A 25,586-nucleotide genomic window follows, 5' to 3' on the forward strand; every position below is an offset into this window, starting at 1 on the left:
GCAGAGCAATGGCAGGGTAGGGTTTGAAGCCAGATCTCTGACTTCTAAGACAGCACTTGCTCCCCTGCCTCAGTCTAAAGAGTGTAGCTTCTCCCAGAAGGAGGAGTTCTCCAGCAGGGAGACCAGCACAGGCAGGGCAGGCTCTGTGTCGTCCATTCTGTTGTACCAACCTCAGAAAGGCGACGGAACCCCAGGGCCTGTTCCCCTCGCGCTAGCAACAGAACCAGTGTGTCAGCTGGAAGGTCTTCTTGGTGTCTGGTGCCACCCCTACTCTTACCAGGTTCAACCCACTGGTGGGAGTTCTGTCTTCAGTGTCTAAACTCAGGCTTAGCCAACCAAAGGGCTGTTTGCCCACCAGGCACAAAGCTCTGTGCTTTGCAGAGAAGAACAGCCTTCTTATTTGGGTTAGATTTTCAGAGGGTAGAAGATGGTTTCTAGAAAGAAGACAGAGATAAGATGATGAGTGTTGTTTCATTTCCTTTCATTGTTAGAAATCGCTGATCTGTTGGGTTCCAAGCACAACATGTGATACTTCTCTAACTGTCAATGGCTCCTCCTCATTCAATGTCTTTAGACAATGGACACCAAGGGTCTTCTACTTCTTGCCTTTTGCTTTCTTTCTTTTGTTTGCTTTGTTGAACTTAAGAGATTCATCTCGGCCTGGTTGGCCAGTGATTGAGAGTGGGAAAGGGACAGGAGCATTGAGATTTAAAGTCTTCTTCTGAAGTTTCAGGTCCAAAATATCGAAAGTTATTTGTATTTCATACTGCAGCAGCTCTTTCAAGCATTCAAGCTGAGTGTGAATGGCCTCATTGATGAGATTTTCTAACTCCTGGAAGAAACAGAACATGACTGGTGAATAGGGCTCAGGGGAAGGTCAAGGCCATCTGTGGGTAGGTTTCCTAAGCAGCATCTAATTCTCTCCTTTTCCTGGGTGCCAGGACCCTCCTTTCCCCTCTCCAGATCTCCTCTCCATCTTTTTCCACCCTATTCTATGCCCTGGGAGGCTGACTCTTGAGGGCAGCATCTGCTGGCTACCTTGACCTTTGGCTTCTGGTTGAGTTTTGCCAATGGGAGATCGTGGCAGAAAATGTGAGTATGGGAGGAGAATGCGGTCTCACCTTCCCCGCACCCAGCTCTGGGTTGGCCATGGCTATGATCCTCCACCTGTAGCCACACCTCCTGTCCTATGGCCTTTCCTACAGCTACAGCTCTCTTTTGGGGTTCCAGTAATTGCTCCTTTCCTTCTCCATCCAGGCCTGTTGTGGCAATTACCTTGTTTGAGCATGTCATTTATCACTAACGTTGTTCTGGGACCGTAGGCCAGTGCCATATCCCCTGCCTCTGGTCCATGCAAGCTGCATTTGGATAGCCTCCTCCTTCGTTTTCCTCCTGCCCTCACCTCATTCTCACATCTCACAGTTCTGGTAGCTTCTTTGGAGGGGATGGGACACAGAGGTGGATTTAACGGTGAGTGCACCAGGCGTGTGCCCTGGTCCTCGACTTCTGAAGGGCCCCGCAAAACCCTAACTTCACGCTTTTTTCTAATGACACCAAGTTTGGTTTCATTACTACACTGCATGAAATATGGTTAACATGTATTTTTATTTTCCCTGTTTCTCTCTTTATTTTAAGGGACCCAATATTTTCTTCTGCTCCCGAGGCCTCAACTGACCTCAATCTGCCTCTGATGGGACATTTCTTAGAGAATGGGCATGTCCCCCAACTAACCACCCACCGTCTGCCATGTTAAACAGGAGAACCTCTCTGCCATCTAAATCAGGATCAGAGCATCATGAAATTCTGGAGATTGTGTTTCAAGAGGGTGCACCATGTTTATTCTATGGTGTTGAGTGTCCCCAGCTCAGGCACACCACCAGGGGCACACAGTGAAGGAGGCCTTGGCTACAATGCACCAAGCAGGGCCCCACAGCAAAGTGATGGAGGCCCACAAGGAAGCTGGGAGGAGCCAGGAGAAAGAGCTGTCTGTGTGGAAGGGGATGGGTGGGCAGGAGCTAGACAGTAGGTAGCCCCTTCTACCCGTGGCCTTGCCCACATATTCTAGAGCAAGGTCCCTGGAAGAGGGTGAAGACAGGCCATTGCTTGGGTTCTATCAGTCCCATTGGACATCTCAATGCACTAAGATCATGTAGCAGCCTGATGTGCTATTTATCTGGGAGACTTAACTTTAGAAGAGTAGCATTCATTCTGCTGTGTTAACTATTCTTTAGAGATTTTCCCAGTGTTTTATATATATTTAAAGGACACTTTCCAGGGCTATTCACTCTCTGGCTGAAAATTCAGAAACCCAAACCCTTCTGGAACACACAGGTCCTGTGACTCCCAGCTCCACACCCAGTCTCACCTCCTACATACACCCTCATGTGACATGTCTGTGCTCAGGGCAAAGGGCAATGTAACAGTGATGATATCAGCGCTTATGTATCATTAAAAAAAAGTTTAGACCCTGCCAGGCCCTCAAGAAGTTGGCTTCCCTGGGGCCAAGCTAGTCACCATTTATTAAAGAGCTGGTCACTAGAGACTGGCTCCTGGAGCCCCAGAGGTCCTTAAGACCGATCAAGAGGGCAGCCTAATTTCTTAGGTTCACACCAGACTCTTCTAGGTCCTCCCTGGACCAAGTAGCCCCACGCTTTGCTCATCTCATCACATCACCCACCCTGAGCTGTGCCCCATGACCCTTCCTTCATCATCTCCACCCAGATCTTGTTGCAGGCAGGCAAGGGCACCAAGAGAATCTGTGCTGATTCAGAGCCTGGGGGTCTTTTCTGGTGGAATCTGTTACTGATCAGTGATGCCATGGAAAGAAGTTGGATTTGGAGTCAGCCAGGCCTCAGTCCAAACCTGAATCCTACCACATGCTAGCTTGCTGACTTCCGGTGGGTTGACAGAAAAACACTCTGCGCCTCAGGTGTCTCATCACTAAAATGGAGACGTGAATTATACCTTATAGAAATGTTTTTCATGAAACAGGCATGCAGAGCCTGTGGCAGATGGTCAATGACTTGCTGTCCCTTTCAGCCCCCTCCCATGTGCGCAGACAATTGGGGTCTTATCTGTGTGTCTGAGTCCAGCATGGACTGTCTCTTGCTAGGAACAGGTGTTCGCTCATGGCAGGTGAGCACCCCTCCCACCTTGCAGGCACAGCCTTACCTCTCCCTTCAGAAGCCGGCCCTGCTGCTCAGGCACCTCCGAGAACTTCTGCTGCAGCCGGTGCTCCTGCTCCAGGTGCAGTGTCTCCATCAGGAGCAGCACGTTGGTGTGCTTCTGCACCTCCACCATGCTGAGCTCAGCCACCTGCTGCTCATGCTTCCACAGGTCCCGGTCCTTGCCCTCAGCCAGCGGGAGGGGCTGGGGCGGCACACACACCTCCAGGTGGGTGACGGTCAGGTTGACTTCCTGGTCCTGGCCCAGGACATACTGGTAGAGTTTGTAGTGGAGGAGGAAGGTGTTGTGGAAGTAGTCGCAGAGGGCCAGCAGATGGGTGGAGTTGAACTGCCCCTGGTAGTCTCTGAGCTTGTTCCCTAGGATTGTCACAGCCTCGGTGATGGAGCAGCCTGTGGGCACAGAGGGGGCGGGTTGGAGTGTGAACCAGGGCACAGCTGCATTGATGGCTGATGGATATATGCTCTGAACTCAGGCCCTCTGACTTCAGAGCCCATGCGGTCAGAGCCTGCCAGCTACTTTATATTACTATTAATTAGCTTTTGAAAGCTACAGGGTGTATCGCATTTCCCTTTTTACCTTGGGCTCTTGGAAGCTCAAAGCCAATTATATGTAATAACTTATTTATCCCATTTTTTCTTATGTAATTATCCTCCTTATCTGTATTTTGACATTTAATTCTCATTTTAAAACCTTACTTCTGCTTTGCTTGATAGTGTTTTCACTTTTAACCCATTGGGAAGGAGATGAGGGTGTAAAAAATGGAGTCTGATAAGAGTGGAGCTTGAGCTGGTTGAAGAGACAGATGTCCAGGCAACTGCTCTATTGGAGACTTTCCTTACAGAGTTAGGCAAATACTGCTCATGCCACAGAAAGATCAGCTCTGGGGTGGTGCCCCTGGCATGCCTCACATTGTGAAAGTCAAGGTTGTACAGCAGCTCATTTGTTTCTTCTTTCTGACTTGGTTGCCCCTCCCCAGCTCCTGGCGTGCTCTTCCCCACACAGGACTCGCTCCTCACCCCCAGGAGTGCCACTTTTTCACAGAGGCCTCCACCCCTGGACCACCCCACCCCACACTCCCTTAGAAACTAGTTCTTTTGCTGTTTCAAAGTTTACTAAAAAGAATTTTTAGGAAATCAATTTGATTGATTGTTTTGCTAGAGAAACGCCAGCTTTAAATGAAATAAAATTCGATTGCATTGCTATTATTATGCATTTATGTAAATTTATTCTTTGCATATGTGATTTGACAATTACAATTTAGGTAAGTAAATAAATTACATTAGAAGTTACTCAGAAAGTGTAGTTACAATGCTTAGTTAGATGTTGATAGCTTTTAATTTTTTAATATAACTTAAAATTTTTATTTAGTTATCCTTAGCCCTGAATCAAATACAAAGAATAAGCTTTCTATGTGTATAAAGCAGATACTGTACACATCCAGTATATAATGAGACATACAAGCTATGGGTGTTACAATTTGATAGGGGTGGGCCGTCAGAAAAAAATGTCTAAATGTGATTCAGCGATCCCACTTCTGAGTATATATACAAAGGTAATTAAATCAGGCTCTTGGAGAGGTATCTGCATCCTCACATTAACTGTGGCATTGATTACACTAGCCGAGACATGGAAACCACCTAAGGGAATGTCCACAGATGAATGGATAAAGAATATGTGATACTTGCGCATGTGCGCGCCCGCACTCACACGCACACGCATACACACATACACAGCCAATGGAATGTTATTTAGCCTTAAAGAAGAAGGAAATCCTGTAATTTTCAACAACATGGATGAACCTGGAAGACATGATGCTAATTCAAATAAGACACAGAAAGACAAGTACCGCATGACCTCACTTAGAAGTGGAATCTCAGAAAGTGGAACTCATAGAAGCAGAGTAGTAGGATGATGGTTGTCAAGGGCTGGGAGTGGGGGAAATGGGGAGATGTTTGTTGCTTAGGGAGGACAAAGCTCCAGTTAGGCAGGGTGAACACACTCTGGAGATCACCAATACAGCATAGTGCATAGAGCTAGCAATACTGTTCTGAGTACTTGAAATTGGCTAAGAGACTGTATAGATCTTAAATGTTCTCACTACAAATAAAAGTGATAACTACATGAGGTAATGCATATGTTAATTAGCTGCATGGTGGTAATCATTTCATAGTGCATATCAAAATGTTTCATTGGACACCTTAAATATTTGTGAATTATTGACAATTGATAAATTGTCAATGATACCTCAATAAGCCTGGGGGAAAACACACACATAAGAATGCTTTTTAAAAATGGCTCCTAAGGAAAACAATAACAACAAGAGAAGGCTGAGATGCTGTTTTAGTATTTGCTACAGCGTGCCAGGCACCTTCCTCCCCGTTTTCTCATTTGATTCTTACAGCTTCTGTGTCACGGAGACCCAGCCTTGGCCTTGTTCTGGGAAATAAGCCAGCAGGTTGCTGATCTCAGAGACCTCTTCCGCTAGAACCTGTGTCTCAGGCTGGTGGTGGGGAGAGGCCCAGGGCCCGCAGGAGCCCTATGTTCCAGAATTGCCGGGAGCTTTCTAAAAATACAGAGCCCTCTCTACACACAAACACATGAGCACAAACACATGCACACATGCACACATGCATGCACACATGAGTACACACACATCTCCAAAAAGGAAGTGCTGATTCCAAGGTGGGGACTGGTTTGAAAATTGCTGCCTCTTAACTTTGATCAGTGAGCCAGACTGAGCCAAAAGAACTCAGACGTTGACACATGGGGCCATTGAGTCATCAAATGACCAACTGCAGAAGGATGGTGCCAAAGGTCCCAAACACCCTGTTCTGCTGAGTGACCTTGACACATGGTGTTTGCCCTCAGGACCCTCGTCCCCTCACCTGTGACATGACTGCTGGGTCCCATCCTGCACATGTGTGAGCTCTGTACTGCTCAGGTTTGGTGGGCATTTTATTCTATTTCTTTTTGATTTTGGAGGGAGATGATTAAAAATGACAACATAGTCTTTTTTTAATAATGCTCATGTCCATTATATAATTACAGAACAAGAGTTGAGGACTCCTCTAAAGGCAACATGTGAGTCCGTGCCCAGGGCAAAACCGGGGCACCCAAGTGCAGAGAGGAAGAAGGGGAAGCACAATACCACTGGGTAGGAGAGAAGCTCTGACCTGGGGTGCAAGGACTGGGACCCAGCAAAAGTTCCCTGCAGAGAGGACATTGGAGCCCAGAAGCAGGATGAGCTTGGCAGAAATGGCATTCCTGATGTAGGAACAAAAGGGATAAAGGCTAGAGGCAAGTGCAGTACTGTGTGATTCAGACCTCCTGGGAATCAAAGTTGGAACACTAGGGGACTGGGCTGGGGGACAGAGGGTTTGAGGTCTTCAGTTTACAAAAGGCAAGCATGCATAAGGCACACGAAAGAGCTACCCTTCATCACAAAATCCAGAATTCGTGGAACACGAGGACATCCAAGAATGGACTTCAGGACCCACTGGGACCCCCAGGAACTGCATCCAGAATTTTGCATGCACATATGTTTCTGGGGAGAGTCTGCAGAGAGAGAATCAGACCAGTAAGGTGGGGGCAGGGAAGGTCACTGGTTTCTGATCATCAAAGCTGGAGTCCAGCCCTGTGTGGAAGTCACTGTATATTGACTTTGAGAGATGAGTCATCACACCTTCTATGGACTCTGAGGAATTGTACTGCTGGAAGCTGCCCTGCTCTTCCACCAGCCTGGCCAGCAGCTCATGGGGCTGGGTCACCGGCACCCTCCCCGTGATGGCCTCGCTGCCAAGGCCAGCCCCTAGTATTCTCTATTTGCCCAATGGCCATGCACACAGCCCAGGTTTGAACCAAAAAGTCCACAGGCGCGGCAGTGCTGGGTGCCCTCACTGAGTGCGTGCGCATGCTCCCAGCTGCCTGTCATCTTGGCAGAAGCCCTACTACGGTCATGAGCTATGGCCTCAGCCTCGAGATCATGAAACACAACTGGGAACCTTGTCCTGGGTCAATAGGGAAGGAGCTCCTGGACTGAATTCTAACTTTCAGCCCCAAGACACCTGACTCATGAGACGCATTTTCCTGGCCTCCAGACCACTCTCCATTTGCCTCAGGTCGAGAAGTCCTGATGACTCAGAAAGCCAAGGATAAAGTCTCAGGGAGAAGCCTCTGGCTGCCAGGGCAGACAGATCTGTACCTGCAAGTGGCTCTTCAATAACAGGGAGTGGCCTTCATTTGCATTGGCTGCTGAGAACTTCCTGAAGATGGTCCCCAAGCCCCTGGAGGCCAGCACCTGCTCAGGGGCCAGGGCACAGGAGTGGAGGAGAGCAATGAGCAGGGAAGTGTGGGGGTGGGATGACAACACCAGATGCTCCAGAACCAGAGCAAAGAGGCACTTGGGCTTGGACGAGGTGCTCTGGGCACCCTCTCACTACCCCTCATGTGCAGTCTGGGGCTGGGCAGCAGTAAGATGTGCCACATCCTGGTGAGGCTGGGAACAGTGAAAAGGGGCTGTTCCTTCTGGGTGGGTGTGAGGGGGAGGATCCAGGTGCGCTGGTGCCCCCTGACAAACCAGTTTGGTTGCCCCTGCCTTGGCTCCCAGGGCAGGAACCAAGTCAGGCCGCAGCCTGGCTGGCTTACCTTTCCAAATAGCTGAGCGCCAACCCGAGCTGACCCTGGATGGCAGGGAGCGCACGACAGCCCAGGGCCCACGCCGCCACCCCCATCCTGTGTCCTGAATGCTGCCCGGCCCCTCCCCCCACCCATTTTTCTGCTTTTGGCAAGGTTCTGTTGAACTCATTCACCCTGAGGTGCCCATGATGGTGACAGCTCAGAGGACAGGGTGTGCTTTCCTTGAGAGAGCAGAGGACTCTCATGCAGGGAGCTCCCACTGTGCCCCTCAGGCCCTGGGTCATCTCAGGCTCCACCCAAGCCATCCCAGCTCTGTGAGGCAGGTGTAGACACCATCCTGATTTTACCTGAGAAAGAAACTGAGGCTCAAAAAGGTCAGGAAATTGCTCAAGGGCACACAGCTGGTGAGTGGCAGAAGCAAAGTTCAAACAGTGGGGTGGCCCGGGGAAGCCCCTTTCAGCCATTCAGTGGCTTTGGGTTTTCTTTGCAGAGCCTTGGAAGCAGATACTGGAAGGAGCCCCTGCCCTCTCTGTCATGCTTTTCCAAAGGATAGTCTGTGACAGGTAGTAATTATGTAGAAGTGAGTGATCCATGGCTAGCGGCCTTGAAAATATGTTGCATCAAGAGAAATAAAACAGAGCCCTTCATATGCTAATAAGCTCAGCAAAATATGCTAATAGGCTCAGCAAATGGCCAGAAAGGGTTGAGCATACACAAAGTTTCTCAAATTTGTTTGAGTTAAATAGTCTCTTGAAACCAAAGAGCATACTTTGGCAAGTGTTGAGCTAGTCTAGTCCTTTCAGATTCTACAGATGGGACACAGAGGCCCAGGGAAAGGAAGAGACTTGCCTAAGGCTCATTGTGACCAAGTCAGGACCTGAGCTCCAGCCCATGGGTTGGTGGTCTGATGCCTGTTACCACTTTCACCATGAGGAAGGGACTGGTTTTGATTTTCATCACTGCTCCCTGGCCCTGGGGCTTCTTGGTAGTTCAGAAATGTCTCAGAAGGGTGGGCTGGGGTTCTGCCTGCCCAGGGAAGGGATAAGCCAGGTCAGGAGACTTGGGTCTGGTTCTGCTCTGGGAAGTTTGCTCTGTGGTTGCCCCGCTAAACCCTGGTCTCGGGGACAGGCAAAAATTCGGAGTGAGACACTGAGAGCCCTGCACCTCCTGTGGCTCCTTCCTGCCTGTCCCAAGTTGTCTGGGCTTCTGCCCTCCCCTTCCTCCAATGCAAGACAAGCAGTTCCTTTGTGAACACCTCCTTCCAGGTGTGTCTGGTGGTAGAGCTGCTGGTGAGCTGCTGGCTGGGTGGTCTGGTTTGACCTGACATCCCTGATCTGGGGACATGGATCAGCAGCATCCCTACTGACCTCATGAGCACTGCCTGGGGTTGGCCACGGAAGACCAGACTAGCTGGAGATAAACCTTCCCTGCTGCCCTGTGACCACTGGACCAAGGCTCCCATAGCACCTCATCCTGCCAGCCACATGCTCTGTTCTCAGCCACTGTTCACAGTTACATGGAGGCTACCAGTGGGCCTGGGGTAGTGTTGGGATTAAAGTTGGCAATGACCTTGGGGGTCATTCTCAGAGCTTAGTGTGGAGTGCCAGTTAGAGCATAGACTGGGAATTTAGACACATATGGGCCCATACATTGCTTCTGCTTCTTAATCACTTGCGCAGGTTTTTCGCTTCTCTGGGCATCAATGTTCTCATCTGTAAAATGGGGGCAATAAAAATGCTTACCTCACAGCAGTAGATGTGGGCATGTGTGCAGAGAGCTTCCCACCATGCTTGGAGCACAGTAAGCACTCAGTAGGTAATGGGATAACCATTATCAATATGGTGAAGAGGCTACTGGCTGTGAGCTATTCTATAATCTACCAGTTCCTTTGAGGTCCTTACCTGATGGTGGCTAGGATTCGACTGTCCCATGTTATGGGGTTGAGGAGGGGAGGGGAGGGGACAGCCCTTCTGGTCAGAACACTTACTAAGTAACACAATAGTTCATAGTTCTCTCTAATATCTCTTCGGCATCCTGTTCTCTCCCTCTTATTGTGAGCTTTTCAATGGCAGGGACCTGCTAGAATGGACCAGATTTCCCAATCCCAATAGGTTTTTCCAGAAAATCCTGGACATGTGGTTGCTGCTCAGTGCTAAGCTCTCAGCAAATAATGATGTCAACTTTCACTGGTGTACTACTTCACAGTTTTAAAGCATTTTAATTATCTATCAATTTATTTAATTGTTTGCAATCAAGCTATAAGTTGATTGCTACCATTTAACAGAAGAGGAAACTGAGGCTTAGAGAACTTATGGAAAATCAAGACTCAAACCCAGATTCTCCAACTCCAAGGCAAGGGTACCACAGCTACTGAAGTATTTTTGAGGAGTGAATAGAAAATGTAGGAAATATACAGAACTACATTGCTTCCATTGAGGTTTTTAAATTTTAAATTTATGTTTATTGTGGTAAACTATATATAACATAAACTTTACCATCTTAAGCATTCTTAAGTGCACAGTTCAATGGCATTAAGTACATTTACATTGTTGTATGGTCATCACCACCAGCCAATGCCAGGGCTTTGTTCATGTAGCAAAACTGAAACTCCATAACAATTAAATATGAATTCCCTCAGTCGCCCTCTCCCCAGCCATTGACAATCACCATTCTACTTCTGACTATGAATTTGACCATTCTAGCTACCTAATATAACTGGAATCTATACTATTTGTCCTTTTGTGAATGGTTTCTTTTACTTAACAGAATGTCTTCAAGGGTCACCCATGTTGGAGCATGTGTCAGAATGTCCTTCCTTTATAAGGCTGTATAATATTCCATTGTATGGACATACCACATTTGTTTATCCATTTATCAATTGATGGACACTTGAGCTGTTTCTGCCTTTTGACTAATGTGAATAGTGCTGCTATGAACATTGGTGTACAAGTATCTGTCCAAGTCTCTGCCTTTAGTTCTTTTGGGTATATACCTAGAGGTGGAATTGCTAGCTTGTATGACAATTCTATGCTTAAGTTTTTGAGGAACTGCCATACTATTTACCTGTCCACTAGGTTTTTTGTTTTTAAGATAAACCAGTAGCCTCATTAAAGGCAAAAGCTCCCCAAACACTTGAATTAGAAAGACTTTGTTGTTCTTTTAAAGAATTCTTCTCTGTTCACTTTCTTGGGACTCAAAGAGTAAACACAGAGCCAAGTATTTTAAAGATTGTCATAGGCTTTTATCCAAGCATTTCTCTTTGCCCACAGTGGTCCCCCTACTTCGTCTGCTTAGCAAACGCACTACTCACTGTTTCTTGCCCCATTCCTCAAGAAGTTGGCATGCTCAATGCTGAAGAACACTGGCAAGAACAGACTCTGAGACCAGAAGGTCTCAGAGTTAAAGTTGGTTATTGCTCTTTACTGTGTAATGATTTGTAAGTTACCTAAGCTCTCTGAACCTCAACTTCATTATCATGGAATAAGGATAATACTATCCAACCCCCCAAGACTCATGTGAACATTAAATGAGCTGATCTGTGAAGGGAGCTTATTGCTGAGTGGATATTCACTCTTCCCTTTCCTGTAGCACAGCGCTCTGGCAGTGCTTGCTGGAGAATGTGTTGGTGAGTGGGGCAGGATTACGCTGATTCAGGGGGGTTCAGAGGGCAGAACAGGGGCCATTCAGCAGAAGGCTCAAAGAGACAGATTTCAGTTCAGTAGCAGGAAGAACTTTCTAGAAGCAAGAGCTTTGTCTGTGGAATGAGTGTTGTTTGAAGGAGTGAGGAAGCATTTAGCTGGAGAAAGGATTCCTGAATAATGTTGCGTGGTGGTGGATCAGGTGAACTCTTGAGTCCCTTTTAACTCTAAGAAGCTATGGTGACTTCCATGAAGCTGACAGTTTCTCAAAGCCACATCTGGGGCACTGTGGGCCCTCCTGGCGAAGCCCTGCAGCTGTCTCAAGCTTGATGACTGTCAATCTCAGTCATCATCCTTTTGGTCATCATCCTTGAGATGAAACCAACCAAGTCATCCCACCATGTCAGGGACATGGCACTTCATAGCTGCTCCCCACCCCCTTAGATGCTGGGGGCCTCCAGGACTGCCCAGTATGTCTAGCTGACTGAGGAAGAATGTAGGAAGCTAGAGGTATGGCATGGGGTCACTCCAAAGGACCACAGGTCTGGTCTTAACGACACAGGTACCATGTACCCACATACTGGTGGCAACTCCAGGCCAGAACACATTAGCCAAGTGGCATAGCTCACCCTCTCAGCTGGGCCTGCACCACCCCCACATCAGAGTCACTCAGCTGGGTGCCAGCATCCCAGGCCCATGTTGTAACTCCAGGTGACCCAGTTAGAAACCCAGCCCCCAGGTGTTTCGCCTGGTTCTTCCAGGTCCTCAGCTCTTCCTGCATGCCAGCAGCCTGTTCCCCTCACCACAAGGGGTTCTCTTGGGCTCCATGCTTCTCAGGCCCGCATGTGCCCAACGTACAGATCTCTCTGGTCAAGATGGGAGGTCATGTGGTGGGGCTCGTGCTCTGCCATCAGGCAGTCTGGGTTCAAAGCCTGACATTGCTTATTGGAGGCATGGCCTGGGGCAAGTTACTTAAACTCTCTGGGCCTTAGTTCCTTCATCTTTAAAATAATGCTTATGATACAAGTTTGAAGTGAGGATTACTGATGATGATGTGGGTGAAAACACTGTTACGTGCAGGATGTGCGGACCCTTGGGAAAGGTTCTGGAAGGTTTCTCTGGCACATTTTGATTTCTGACTTACTAACTGGGGCAATGTCCCCTGGTATGACATCACTCAGTTCTAGGAGTTGACTTCACATGGTGCTCCCCACTTATATATTAAAGTCCTAATACCCAGGCCCCTCAAAATGTGACTATATTTGGAGATAGGGTCTTTAAAGAGGTAATTATGGTTTAATGAGGTCATGCAAGTAGGCCCTAATCCAATGTGTGGTGTCCTTATAAGAAAAGCAGATCAGGACACAGACACATGCAGAGGGAAGGCCAGTGTGAAGACAGCTATCTACATGCCAAGGACAGAGGCCTCAGAAGACACCAACCCTGCTGGCACCTTGACATTGGACTTCCAGCCTCCAGAACTCTGAGACAATGAATTCCTATTGTTGAAACTGCCTAGTCTGTGGCACTCTGTAATGGCAGCCTGAGCAGGCTAATGCGCTCGGGGAGGTATCTCTGACAGGACAGTTACCCATTTTTCCCAAGAAATGCTCTCCCAAGATATCCACCAATGGCCTTTTTATAAACCTTCCCTGCCTATCAACAAAGAATGCCCCTCCTCCGGGTTTAGTCTGGGGGGCATCAGGTTCATGCTGGTACCATATTCAGTCAAAGCATGATGTTGACTCAATGTTCTTGAACTCACTTCAGTCTCCAAGTGGAAGCTGACATGAAGTGCCGGAAAACTGCAAATACTTAAGGCAGCATGCTCCAGGTATGAACCATTTCCCTTACAGGCTTTCAGGTGTTCCTGCTCTCTGCTCAGGCTAGTCCTGAATCACTGGAGGCTCTCCCACGTGTGGTGGGGTATTTGGGGGCTGGGAGATAGACCTGGGCATGGCCGTGGGTGTGCACAGGAGCTTGGGGGAGTCATCCCCTCCTGCCAGCCCCAGGCTATGGGGGGTGGGCAAGGTGGCTGCCTCCCACCCTACAGCTGCCTGGCTGATGTTTTCTGGAGAATCAGGAGTGACCGTGGGTGGGACGGCAGATACCAGTGCTGTGACACACTTCACCGGGCATGCCCGGCCAACCTGACCGGTCACCAAGACCCACTTCCTCCCACCCCCAGGACAGCAGGGCAGGCATTCTTCCTAGCTTACATGCCTACATGGAACATCGGAGAGAGGCCAGTGCTTGCCAGATGTAGCAGAAGCTCTGAAGTGGCTGAAGTGATGGCTGGTGAAGAAGGCTCCGCAGGTGAGCGGCAGTGGTGGGTCCGGGCAAGTGTCTGCACTGGCTCACACACCTCCAGCCCTCAACACTGCTGCATGAAGTCTGGGGCAGAGGAGGCTGTTTCTCTTTCTACCACCCCCTGCTGCAATGTGAGTCACAGATAGGAGTTACACCTGAGTCTCTGCAGCTCCCCCAGGTGGAGTAAGAGACCTCAGAGTCCCCATACACCCCAACATCTCTCCTTAGTCCTGGTCTTGGCAACGTATGCAAAATCTGTCCATTTCCTGCGACTTCCTCCCATCAGGACATGGAGCTGGCAGCCTCTGTCCCGCTCTGCTGTGCCTGGTGACTTCATGATGGGATTTACCGAGGGCTTTTGGGAGGCTGGCAGAAGGGGTGTGATGAAAGGACTTATTCTTCTGGCCCGGGGTTGAGACCAGAATGCCCCCAGTGAGCCATTTGCCAGGACATGGAATCGGCTTACACTTTTAAATAAAGTGCCACCCGTTCCCTCCGGGTCCTGGGGCTCGATTGGGCAGGGAGATAAGCTAAGCTGTTGGCTGTCCTGGCAGAGCGCTGATTCATTGTTGTGCAACCATGACTCTCCTTAAGTGCTGTCTGCCAACTTCGTTATCTAGTGTGCAGGCAGAGCTCAGCCATCCTTAGCCCCAGATTAAACACACACACACACACACACACACACACACACACACCCTGGAGAAGCTACTTTCCCAGATGAGTGACCGAGCAGTGTGGACTACGACTGAAACAGAAGTTTGAATGTGAGTCGGTCAGCCTGCGGGACCCCTGGCTGTGTGCACCCTGTGCCCCACAACCTGCGACAGGTGGGACAAGTGCCCTGGAGGAGGGCAGTGAGGGATGTGAGATGGGAGGGGCCTGACCTGCCATCTCCACTGCCCTTCCTGCCCCTTAACGCCTGGGTCCCTAACAAGAGCAGTGAACAGATGCCCTGGGCAGGGATGCCTTCTTACATGTGTGATTGAGGGTGAGTCACATGTGTGGGGCCAGGCTAGAGGGTGTCTGGACCTCCATTCCGCTGGCCCATGATTTGAACCCCTCTTCAGCCTTTTCTGCAGGGTGAGGGGGAGGCAAGAAGGAGGCCAGAAATGGCACAGACAGCAAGCCCCCTGAGGGGCAGCATGCAGTAACTTCCAGTCCTGGACCACCAGCGTCTGCTGTTCACCCTGCCTCACCTTCATGCATGATGGGCACATGGGAACTACCATTTACTGAGCATGTACTCTGTGCCTGTCACTCTGCAATAAGCCTTGTGTGCCCTGTCTCATTTGATCCTGCCAACTGTCCTATGAGTTGGAATTATCGTCACCCTCATTTTAAAGATGAGGAAATGAAGGCTCAGAGAGGTAATATTTTCAGGATGATACAGTAATAACTAATGGAGGTGGGATTTGAACCCAGATCTTCTGACTGTAAAGTTTCATGTCCAATCACCCTGTTGTGCTGCATCTAACATCATCTGGACACACAACCCTCAATGAAGTAATCCTGGGGTGAGTCAAGCAATCTAACCCCCTCTCTGCATACAGAACATATTGTCTCCATGGGCATCAAGGATCTATTCCAGGTATGGAGACCTCTTCAGAGCTTGTTTCTGCCCCCGTGCTTGTACCAATAGTGTTTCACAAATTTTGAGATGATTTAAAGCTAAGAGGAAGAACTTCAAGCTGAACGGCCCAGGCTCATGATTTTTAAGTGTCAGGAGGAAGGAAAGATGGGCCTACATTGACAAAATGGAATCAGTGGGGATGATTATAAAGTCCTACTTGTATACTCAAAATTGTGATTGCACAGGGGCAGGATGGGAAAAATGGTTCCCCTATAGGACTGCTTGACTAATATGGATGAGTGTGACCTGGATGCTGATAAAGTAAATTCATGCCTAGGCTCTATTAACAGAAGCAGCATCACCAAGACAGGGGAGGTGATAAAATCACTGATTACATCACCGATCAAATTGCAGGTTGTGTTGTGTTTGGATCTGGAGGTCACATTTTAAGAATGATATTGAAAAACACAAGTATTCTCAGAGAAAAGCAGCAAGAAGGGGGGGAGTGGGTGGGGAGGTGGGGAGGAGTGTTCTGTGGAAATTAAACCATGTTAAGAATGATAAAAGGCATGGGGGACGTCTAGTCTCAACACAAAGGCATGATAATCATATTATATAAGGTTCATTAGATATCTCCAGGGCCTGTACTCTGCTTCTGGAAGACAGACTTTGAGCATCTGAGTAAAAGGTGTAAAAGCAAGATGTAACAAGCTATAAAAAGGAACCTCCTAATAACAGAAATGGTACACAAAGCAACGAGTGGCCTCAGAAGGAGGGAGCCCCCTGTTGCTTGGATGGTGCCCGCAGAGGCTGAAGAACCTTGCTGGCTGGCTGGACTCCCTGCAGAGAGAGAACTCCGTTTTCTGATCACCCAATCTTCTTCTAACCCCAGGGTTTTAGAAGCCTACAGACCCAGCTAGGCTGTGTTGGCAAGGTATGCCATGCCCAGAGATGCCGACAGCTCCAGCGCGATCTAATCTCCCCAGTTTGAAGTTGGGTTTGCATCATCCCTGACTGTTTTTCAAGGGTTTGGCCTGTGGAAGGCTCTGATGGAAACTTGAAAGAGCCCGAGTTCCCACCTGCTTGGGGCTGACATTCTTCTCTCTAGTCAGTGTTTGTTCTGGCCACGAGCCGCTGCAGAGCTCAGGAGTTGAACTCTGGTACCCGCACGTTGCTCTGAGCAGTGGGCAGCAGGCCCCAGAAGGGTGCCAGGAAGGCCCCAGGGCACGGGGGTTGGGGGGCCTGGGGTGGGATAAAATTTCTCAGGATCTCAGAAACCAGCCCATGAACAATGCCATGTCTTGCTCAAGCCTTCAGCCTGAGACCACTGGGTGGGAGCGGAGAAGTGAGAAGTCACCTGGGCAGCTCAAAAAATAAAAAGAGGCGATGGAAACACTAAATGGCCTGAAGCAGAGGAGTGATGGGACTTTATCTGTGGGTGAGAAAGATCACTGTACTGTTTGGTGAATGAGTGCAGAAGTACAAATTTGAAAGGTCAAGACATGGTGCTGGGTGAGAAAGGGTGGTGGATGAGGAGGCGGAAAAAGGTGGTGAGATTGGGGAAGGTCGTGGAGGGGCTGTTGACAGGACTGCTGGGTGAGCTCTGGGCACCGCTGCACACCTATTAAAATGGCCAAAGCCCAGAACACTGACACCACCAGATGCTGCGGAGGATGTGGAGCAACAGGAACTCTCATTCATTGCTGGTGGGAATGCGGCGACTTTGGAAGATAATTTGGCAATTTCTTTTTTTTTTCTTTTTTTAAGATTTCATTTGTTTTTAGAGAGAAGGGAAGGGAGGGAGAAAGAGAGGAAGAGAAATATCAATGTGTGGTTGCCTCTCTCTCATCCCCAACTGGGGACTAAGCCCTCAACCCAGGCATGTGCCCTGACTGGGAATCGAACTGGTGACCCTCTGGTCCACAGGCCAGTGCTCAATCCACTGAGCCACACCAGCCAGGGCTAGTTGGCAATTTCTTAGAAAACTAACCATACTCTAACCATATGATCCAGCAATAGCACACCCTGGTGTTTACCCAGAGGAGTTGAAAACTTATCTTCGCAGAAAAACTTGCACACAGATATTCATTGGAGCATTATTAAAAACTACCAAAACTTGGAAGCAACCGAGATGTCCTCTGTAAGTGAATGGATAACAAACTGTAGTTTATCCCAACAATGGAATAATATTCATCTCTAAAAAGAAATGAGCTATCAAGCCATGAAAAGACATGAAGGAAACTGAAATGCATATTACTAAGTGAAAGAAGCCACTACGAAAAGGATGCCACCTATTGTGTCATACCAACCCTATGACATTTTGAAAAAGGCAAAACTATGGAGACAGTAAGATCAGTGGTTGCTGGGGATTGGGTAGGGGGAGAGACAAATAGGGGAAGCACAGAGGGTTTTATAGGGCGGTGAAACTACTTTGTTACTTTAATGGTGGATACATGCCATTGTGTATTTGTCAAAACCCATAGAATGTAAAAGACCATGAGTGAAACTTACCGTAAGCTATGGACTTTGGGCGCTTATGATGCAGGTTTACTGATTGTAACAACTGTGCCACTTTGGAGGGGAATGTTGACAATGGCGAGGCTGTGTGTGTGGAGGTAAGGTTTCTGTGGAAAATCTATTTCACTGTGAACCTAAAGCTGCTCTAAAAACCAAAGTCTAGACTTCTGGCCAAGATGGAGGCATAGACAGACATGCTGCATCTCCCTCCACAACTAAGAAGGAATACAACTACCTCAAAACTAGAAACAACCAAAAGTTTCAGAAAATCAAACTGCATTGAAGTCCAACAAACAAAGATATAAAGAAGAAATACTCATCCAGACAGGTAGGAGGGGCGGAGCCAGGGCAGAGAGGACACAGTGTGGTGGCAGCAGTGACGGCAGTGGCAGGCCAGCAGAAAGCACAATTACACGTTTTAAAAAGTCAGTAGGGACACCTGGGGAGCGTTCCCAGCTCCTTACCAGACCACACAACTCACGGTCCCAGCACCGGGGAAAATCAAGCCTCATTGCTTCTGACTGTGCAAATCAGTGGGGGTTGAGACGGAGGCAGAAACTGCCGGTCTCTCAGCAGAGTCCACTTGTTTAAAGGGCCCCCAGAGCCCTAGAACATACGCAGACCCACCCACTCTGGGAACGACAGCCAGGGCAACAGCTAGAGAGGCACCAGTCCCATGTGGAAGTGGAAGAAGTGCCTGGAAAAGGGGCGAGTGCTGGGCAAGTGGCATTGCTCCTTCTCAGACCCCTCCTCTATATACAGCGCCACAACGTGGTGAAACAGATCACCCTGTACTGATGAATCCCTAAGGCTCCACCCCTTACAACATAACAGGAGTTATAGCTCTATCTAAGACACAGAGGCAAACACACACAGGAGACTTCCAGTCAAGATGGAGGCCTAGACTGAAACACTCCATCTCCCTCCACAACTAAGAAGAAATACAACTACCACAAAACCAGAAAAAAACAGAAGTTCCAGAAAATAAATGGAAGTCCAAAGTATGAAGTTATAAAGAAGTGGTGGTCATCTGGCTGGGTAGGAGGGGCGAAACCGGGGTGGAGAGGTCAAGCTATGCAGCTGGTGGCAGCAGCGGCAATGGTGGCAGGACAGCGGTAAGCACAGACACCCGTATTTAAGGGGAGGTGAGAAACACCTGGGGAGCACCCCCAGCTACAGACCAGACCCATCAGCTTGCGATTCAGATGCCAGAGAAGGCAGAGCCCCATTGCCTTGGACTGTGAGGCCCAGAGGGAGTTGGGACAGAGGAGGAGGCTCCCGGTCTCTCAGCAGAGAGTGAACAGCAGGAATCCATCTTGGACCACCCCCCCACAAACAAAATGCCACAGTGTGGTGAGAAGGGTCGCCCAATTGTGAGGAGTGCATGGGGCTCCATCCCCTATAGCATAGAAGGTATGACAGCCCTGCCCAGGAAGCAAAGGTAAACATGAAACTGTCAGGATGGCACAGATCATGATAGAGATCCTGGTGACACAGCTGACCAGACAGCAAATATTTAACCCAATGAAGCAACAGATAGGAAATCTTTCTGAGGCACAGTTCAGAGCTTTGGTTATAAAAATGCTTACAGACCTAACAGCATATCTTAAACAAGATGGGAAAGGAATGAAGGCTAGTCCTGCTGAAATGAATGAAAACACATATGAAACTAGTGGTAAGGGAAAGAAAACCAGGGGTCAAATCAACAAATCAGAACATAGGGAAGGAACAGTCAACCAGTGCAGAAAGAGGAAACGAAAAGTGAGGAAAATGAGGAGAGACTCCGAAACCTATGGGACAGCTATAAGCAGGCCAACATCCAAATCATAGGGTTGACAGAAGGTGAAGAAGAACTAGAAATTGAAAAATTATGTGTAAAAATAATGAAGCAGAACTTCCCTAATTTGGGGAAGGAAATAGACTTACAGGTCCAGGAAGCACAGAGAGTTCCAAAAAAAACTGAACCCAGGGAGAACCACACCAAGACACATTATAATCAAGATGTCAAAAATTAAGGATAAAGAGAAAATCTTAAAAGGAGCAAGAGAGAAGAGAATTACGTACAAAGGGGTCCCAATAAGACTCTCAGATGATTTCTCCAAAGAAACTCTGCAGGCAAGAAGGGACTGGCAAGAAATATTCAAAGTAATGAAAAGCAAAAACCTACAATCACGATTACTCTATCCAGTGAAGCTGTCATTTAGAATAGAAGGGCAGAGAAAATGCTTCCAGGACAAAGTTAAACTGAAGGAGTTCATCAGATCAAAACCACTGTTATATGAAATGTTAAAGGCACTTGTTTAGGAGAAAGAGGATCAAAACTATGAACATTAAAATGAAAACTGTATCACAAGAACCAACAACAGAAGCTAGGGAACCAAAACAAAGGCACACTATGTAGGCAATGAGAGTGGGAAAAGAATTATAGGTATGGGGAACATTTTGGGGGTACATCAGCAGGGAGGGGGAAGGAGGAAAAGAGAGGGAGATGGTACAGGAATTAAGAAGCATAGTAGGAGGGAGTGGGGTAGATAGGGAGATGTTGAGAAGAACTATATGCACAACCAATGGGCATGGACTAAGGAGAGGGACAACTGGAGGGTGGGGTCACTGGGTTGAGGGGAACAAAGGGAAAAGAAATTGGGACAACTGTAACAGCATAATCAATAAAACGTATTTAAAAAAAAAAACTCAAAGTATATTTAAAAAATAGTACCACCCGAAGCCATATAGCTCCTAGAGGAAAACAGAGGAAAAGCTCCTTGGCATTGATCTTGACAATAATTTTTTAGATGTGACACCTAAAGCACAAGCAATAACAACAACAAAAAAAAAGTGGGACTCCATCAAACGAAAAAGCTTCTGTACAGCAAAAGAACTGATCAACAAAATGAAAAGGCAACCTACGGGGTTAATATCCAAAACACATAAGGAATTAATACATTAGCAAAAGTTCAAATAATCCAATTGAAAAATAAGCAAAGTACCTACCTAAATCAACATTTTCCCAAATAAGATATTCCAATAGCCAAGAGGTACATGAAAATGGGTTCAACATCACTAATCAAAACAAAACCACAGTGAGATATCACCTCACACCTGTTAGAAGGCTATCATTAAAAAGCCTAGAGGTAACAAGTACTGGAGAAAAAGGGGACCCATATGAAGAAAAGGGGACTCTTGTGCACTGCTGGTGGGAATGTAAATTGGTTCAGCCACTGTGGAAAGCAGTATGGAAGCTCCTCAGAAAATTAATAATGGAACTACCATATGACGCAGAAATCCTACTGTGGGTATACATCCATAGGAAATGAAATGACTGATTTGAAGAGGTATGTGCACCCCCATGTTCACTGCATCATCATTCTTAATAGCCAAGCCATGGAAACCAGCTATGCATCCATCGATAAATGAATTGAAATGTGATCACACACACACACACACACACACACACACACACACAGATATTAATCATCCATAAAAAGAAGGGAATCTTACCATTTGTGACAACATGATGAACCTTGGGGACATCATGCTAAGTATAATCTTACTTCCATGTGGAATCTAAAACACTGAACTCACGGAAATAACAAAAAGATTGGTGGTTGCCAGAGGCAGGAGGCAGGGTCAGGGAAATGGGTGTAGCTGGTCAAAAGGTATAAACTTCCAGTTATAAGATTAGCAACCTCTGGGGATGTAATATATAGCATGGTGACTACGATTAACAATACTGTATTGTGTATCTAAAAATTGCTAAGACAGTAGACCTTAAAAGTTCACATTATAAGAAAAAAATTATAACTAGGCATTTTCAATATATACGTATATCAAATCATTATGTTGTACAACTTAAACAAATACAATGTTACATGTCAATTACATTGCACTAAAACTGGAAAAAACAGTGCAAAGAAATTTTTCCCAAAGTATTTAAAGTGGCTCAAATAATACCCCATCATCCCAGAAGCTTTTCATGTGCAGTTTGCTAACAAAAGAGTATTCATTACCACGGCCATCAGAATCAGATATATCGCTGCTTGACATAACACCACCATCTAATCCCCAGACCTCATTCAGTTTCCCCAGTTGTCCCAATAACATCCTTGAGAGCAAAAGGACCCAAAGTGGGGCCACATGCCACATTTAGTGGCCACGTCTACTCGGCGTCTTTCAGTTTGGAACACTTCCTCTGTCTGTCCTTGGCTCTCAGGACCTTGATGTTTTTGCAGCTTACAGGAGAGGAACTCTGTTTATGCCCCTAATCTGATGTTTTCCCATGATTACATCAGCTTCTGAGATTTTGCTAGAACCATCACAGAAGGATGCTGGGTTCTTTTACATCCTACCAAGTGGCACAGGATTCTCAGAGTGTCCTCTTCCTGAAGATGTCCACTTGGGTCATTTGATTAAGGAGATGTCTGCTGGGCTCCCCCACCATCAAAGTATTCCCTGCCTCCTTGTGCCGAATAAGGATGTTGTGGGGAGGGCCTTAGGAAATGTGAAAATAGCCCGTTTCTTATTAAACATTCACACACTGGTTTTAGTACCTATTGATCCTTGGTTGAGCACTGCTGTGATGGTGGCCTTAGAAGGCTGCTCCAAATGTTTGGTTAATGACTGAATCTGCATCTCACAGCCCAAAAGGTCAACAGATGTGACCACATCCCCTCCTACCAAGGAGACACACAGACAGAGGCTCATCCTCTTCCCATGAAGCTCAGCACAGGGCAGGGGTCTCCTCTGTAATGCATCTATGGATGCTCCCTCTTTAAACTCACCTGACAGCTCTTTCCCCATCCCTGCCAGAGAACTGATACCTGTAAAAGATTCTCTCAAGACATTCAGCAGAGCGAAACCTGATACTGCAAACAATTAGCAGTCTTTTAGAGTGCAATGGGAAGTCAATGAAGGGTTTTAATCAGAGGAGTGAAACATTTGATTTATGTTAAGCCAAAAAAAAAAAAAAAAGAAAGAAAAAAAGCAACAAAAACTAAACTAAACATAAATTCCGAATTATGATCCTTCCTCTCTCTTCCCTAAAACAGAATTTGATTTCTCTCTGGGTCTGCTCTCCACTAGCTACCCTCAGAGATATTGATCTGATGGTGAAATTCATACTAAAGTGTCAATGTCTGACTGGGAAGCAAACATCTTGCTGCTGTGTGAACAGCTAGGAGCGGGGCAAGGCTCTCACCACTGAAAAGCCTCAGTGAGAACATTCAGTTTGCTCCACTTTCAAGAAAGCCTAGACAAGGACCCTGTTGATGTGCATGTGAAGAGGGTAAATGCCAGGGAAAAAAAGGAAGGGGCTCCCAGCTCTTTACAGGGCCTTTGGGATGTGCACTAAAGAGGCACCCTGTGCATCTCCCCTCCCCATGCAAGCCTTTCTGACTCCTGCCCTGGATGCCTCATACCTTTGGTTTCCTTAAGCATCTCTTCTGTGAACTTGACCACCTTGACCACTTCCACCCATGGGAAGCCTTTGCCCACGGCAAAGATGATGCTTTCATAGAGGGTATCCAGCAGGATGCTTCTGCGGGAGTCCCTCACCTCGTCAAACTTTTCCCAGTTCAGCAGCCTCCGTAGGTGCTCCCGACCTTCTGGTTTCTGTGAAGCATGACATGAGGGGTGGAGGATGACATTGAGGAACCAGAATCACAGGGAAAAACTCTCCTGGGGGTCTCCACATGGCTCCCCATTGTCCTGAAGAGTAACCAAGAATATAGGTACTCTTGGCCAGAACGATGCTTTCACTTCTGGACAGCTTTGCCTCCCCTTCTCTGGAGATGTACTCTTCTTTCTAACTCTTCTTTTCGGCACAGAGCTCATTCCCCTGTGAGCTCTGGTGCTAGCCATGGCAACCCTGGGTTTGAAAATCTCCCACAGGCTTCCAGTCCTTAATCATGGTCCTTCCTTCTTCTTCCCTAAAACAAAATTTGACTTCTCCCTGGGCCTACTCTCAACTAGCTGCCCCAGAGGTATTGACCTGGTAATGAAATTCATACTAAAGTGTAAATGACTGAAAAGAGGCTTGGTGAAGCAGGAAGAAATGTATCTTGTTGGGTAAAAATTTAGGCACTCTGCAGACCAAGGGGTAAAGACACATCAGGGTACCTTTTTTCCCTATCTGTAGGTAAGAGCCCACTTTACTTGAGAATTCATCTGGCCCTTCCAGAAAGGTTCTTATAGATTGCCAACAGGTGTAGGAGAAAAAAGTGCCTTGAAGGGAGGGGGTAGGGAAAGGTGTGGCATGGCATGGAGACCCATGAACACTGGACCTTGCTCCCCTGGGGAGGGATGAGGCTCTGGCTGGGGGTACTGTGGGTGAGGGGTGGGGACTGATGGCTGACTGGGTGCGAGAGGGAGGCCCAGAGTCCTGTCTGCTGCTTCACGGACTTCTTGGCCACCACCATGGCTCCCCTGCCTGACCCAGGCTGTCCTGCCCTGCAGCCCTCACAGATCCCCAGGCTGATGTCTGATGGGACTCCTGATTGGAAGGTATAGAGAAGGTGGTGGGAGACCTGTACCAGGGCAGGAACAGAGGCCACCAGGAGCAGCCTTGGCCTCACGCCTGCCCCTCAGCTCGTAGCTGCGGGTCAGAAGCTGACCTGAGCATGGGACCCTCTCGCCTGAGGTCTGCAGCTGAGCCCTGACATCCCTCTGTGGACATCCCTCTGTGGACATCCCTGCTCTGGAAAAAGCTTGCTGAGAAGTCCAGGCCCTGTGGCTTGGATCCTCACAACTCCTTGTCATGCCTTTTGGCCTCCAAATTGGTTCTGAGAAACCAAAGAAAACTGCCCCTCCCGACCCTAAAACAAGAAAACCCCCGCCCTGTTCCCTGCCCCCCTCCCCGCTCCCTGCCCCCCTCCCCCACCACACACCCCTTACACACTTTGGCCTCCAGTCCCAGGGGACTCACAGGGCCCTGAGGCTCCCTGGTGAGAGGTGGCAGGCAGCCGCTGGCCCTCCTGGAGCGGAGGCAGGACCTGAACCCACACACCCAACCCCTTCTCCCCTCCAGCAGGCTCTGGGCATCAGGGCCTGTCACTTCAGGCTCTGAAGACAGCCCCCAGCTCCAAGGGCTGGTGAGTCTTTGCCGGGTATTCCAGAGCACACCCACCCACGGTGGGCCCAGAGGTGGCGCACCGGGAAAGGGGTGATGTCCCACGTGTGCGTCTGAAGAGGCTCCCTCGGGGGCCACTTCTCCCACCCACCTCACTGCTCAAGCAGTCTGAGCAAACTTCCTTTGAAAAGCCATGTTTTCTCTTCACCTGAAATTGGAAGACTTTTTTCACCCCCTGGGGTGTTATGAGTGCCATGGCCCTGCATGCAGGTGCTGGGAGACCCAGCCAGGACTGACTCAGAGTTCTGGGAACCTGAGGTGAGGGTGCGGCTTTGTGAGGTCATGAAGACCTGCTTCAAGGTGGCTTTTTTTTTCAGGCTCCCGGCCCCTTCTCTCCAGCTGGGCTCCAGGTGTCCTACCCGACACCTGTCTGGGGACCCTGATCCCTCTCCTATCTCCCTTGCCTTCAGGAGGTGAGACTTATCAGGCTTTCTTGCAAGCATCCATGTCCCTTCATCCGACACACTCTTCTCACTCAAGTCCCCTTTCTCTTTGTCCTTCCACAGTGAAGGATTTTTCTCCATGAATAGATGGGCCTCCATTTGGTCTCTTCATTAGGATCTGGCTCCCACCTCACTTGGCCAGTGACACCGATGAGTTCCTGTTC

General features: G+C 48.1%; 1 protein-coding gene across 1 annotated transcript; it reads right to left on the reverse strand.

The window, feature by feature from the left end:
* Nucleotides 1-540: 540 nt before the first annotated feature.
* On the reverse strand, nucleotides 541-25,175 carry CUNH8orf74 (chromosome unknown C8orf74 homolog). The gene is made up of 4 exons (XM_090289678.1): nucleotides 25,128-25,175; nucleotides 23,271-23,463; nucleotides 3,172-3,575; nucleotides 541-832 (listed from the first exon to the last, which is right to left on the reverse strand). Exons 1-4 carry the CDS (start codon nucleotides 25,173-25,175, stop codon nucleotides 596-598), a joined length of 882 nt encoding a protein of 293 aa, XP_090145804.1. The 3' UTR covers nucleotides 541-595.
* Nucleotides 25,176-25,586: the final 411 nt, after the last annotated feature.

The sequence above is a fragment of the Furipterus horrens genome, unplaced genomic scaffold (assembly GCF_987537825.1).
Source record: "Furipterus horrens unplaced genomic scaffold, mFurHor1.1.pri manual_scaffold_10, whole genome shotgun sequence".
Classification (NCBI taxonomy): Eukaryota; Metazoa; Chordata; class Mammalia; order Chiroptera; family Furipteridae; genus Furipterus; species Furipterus horrens.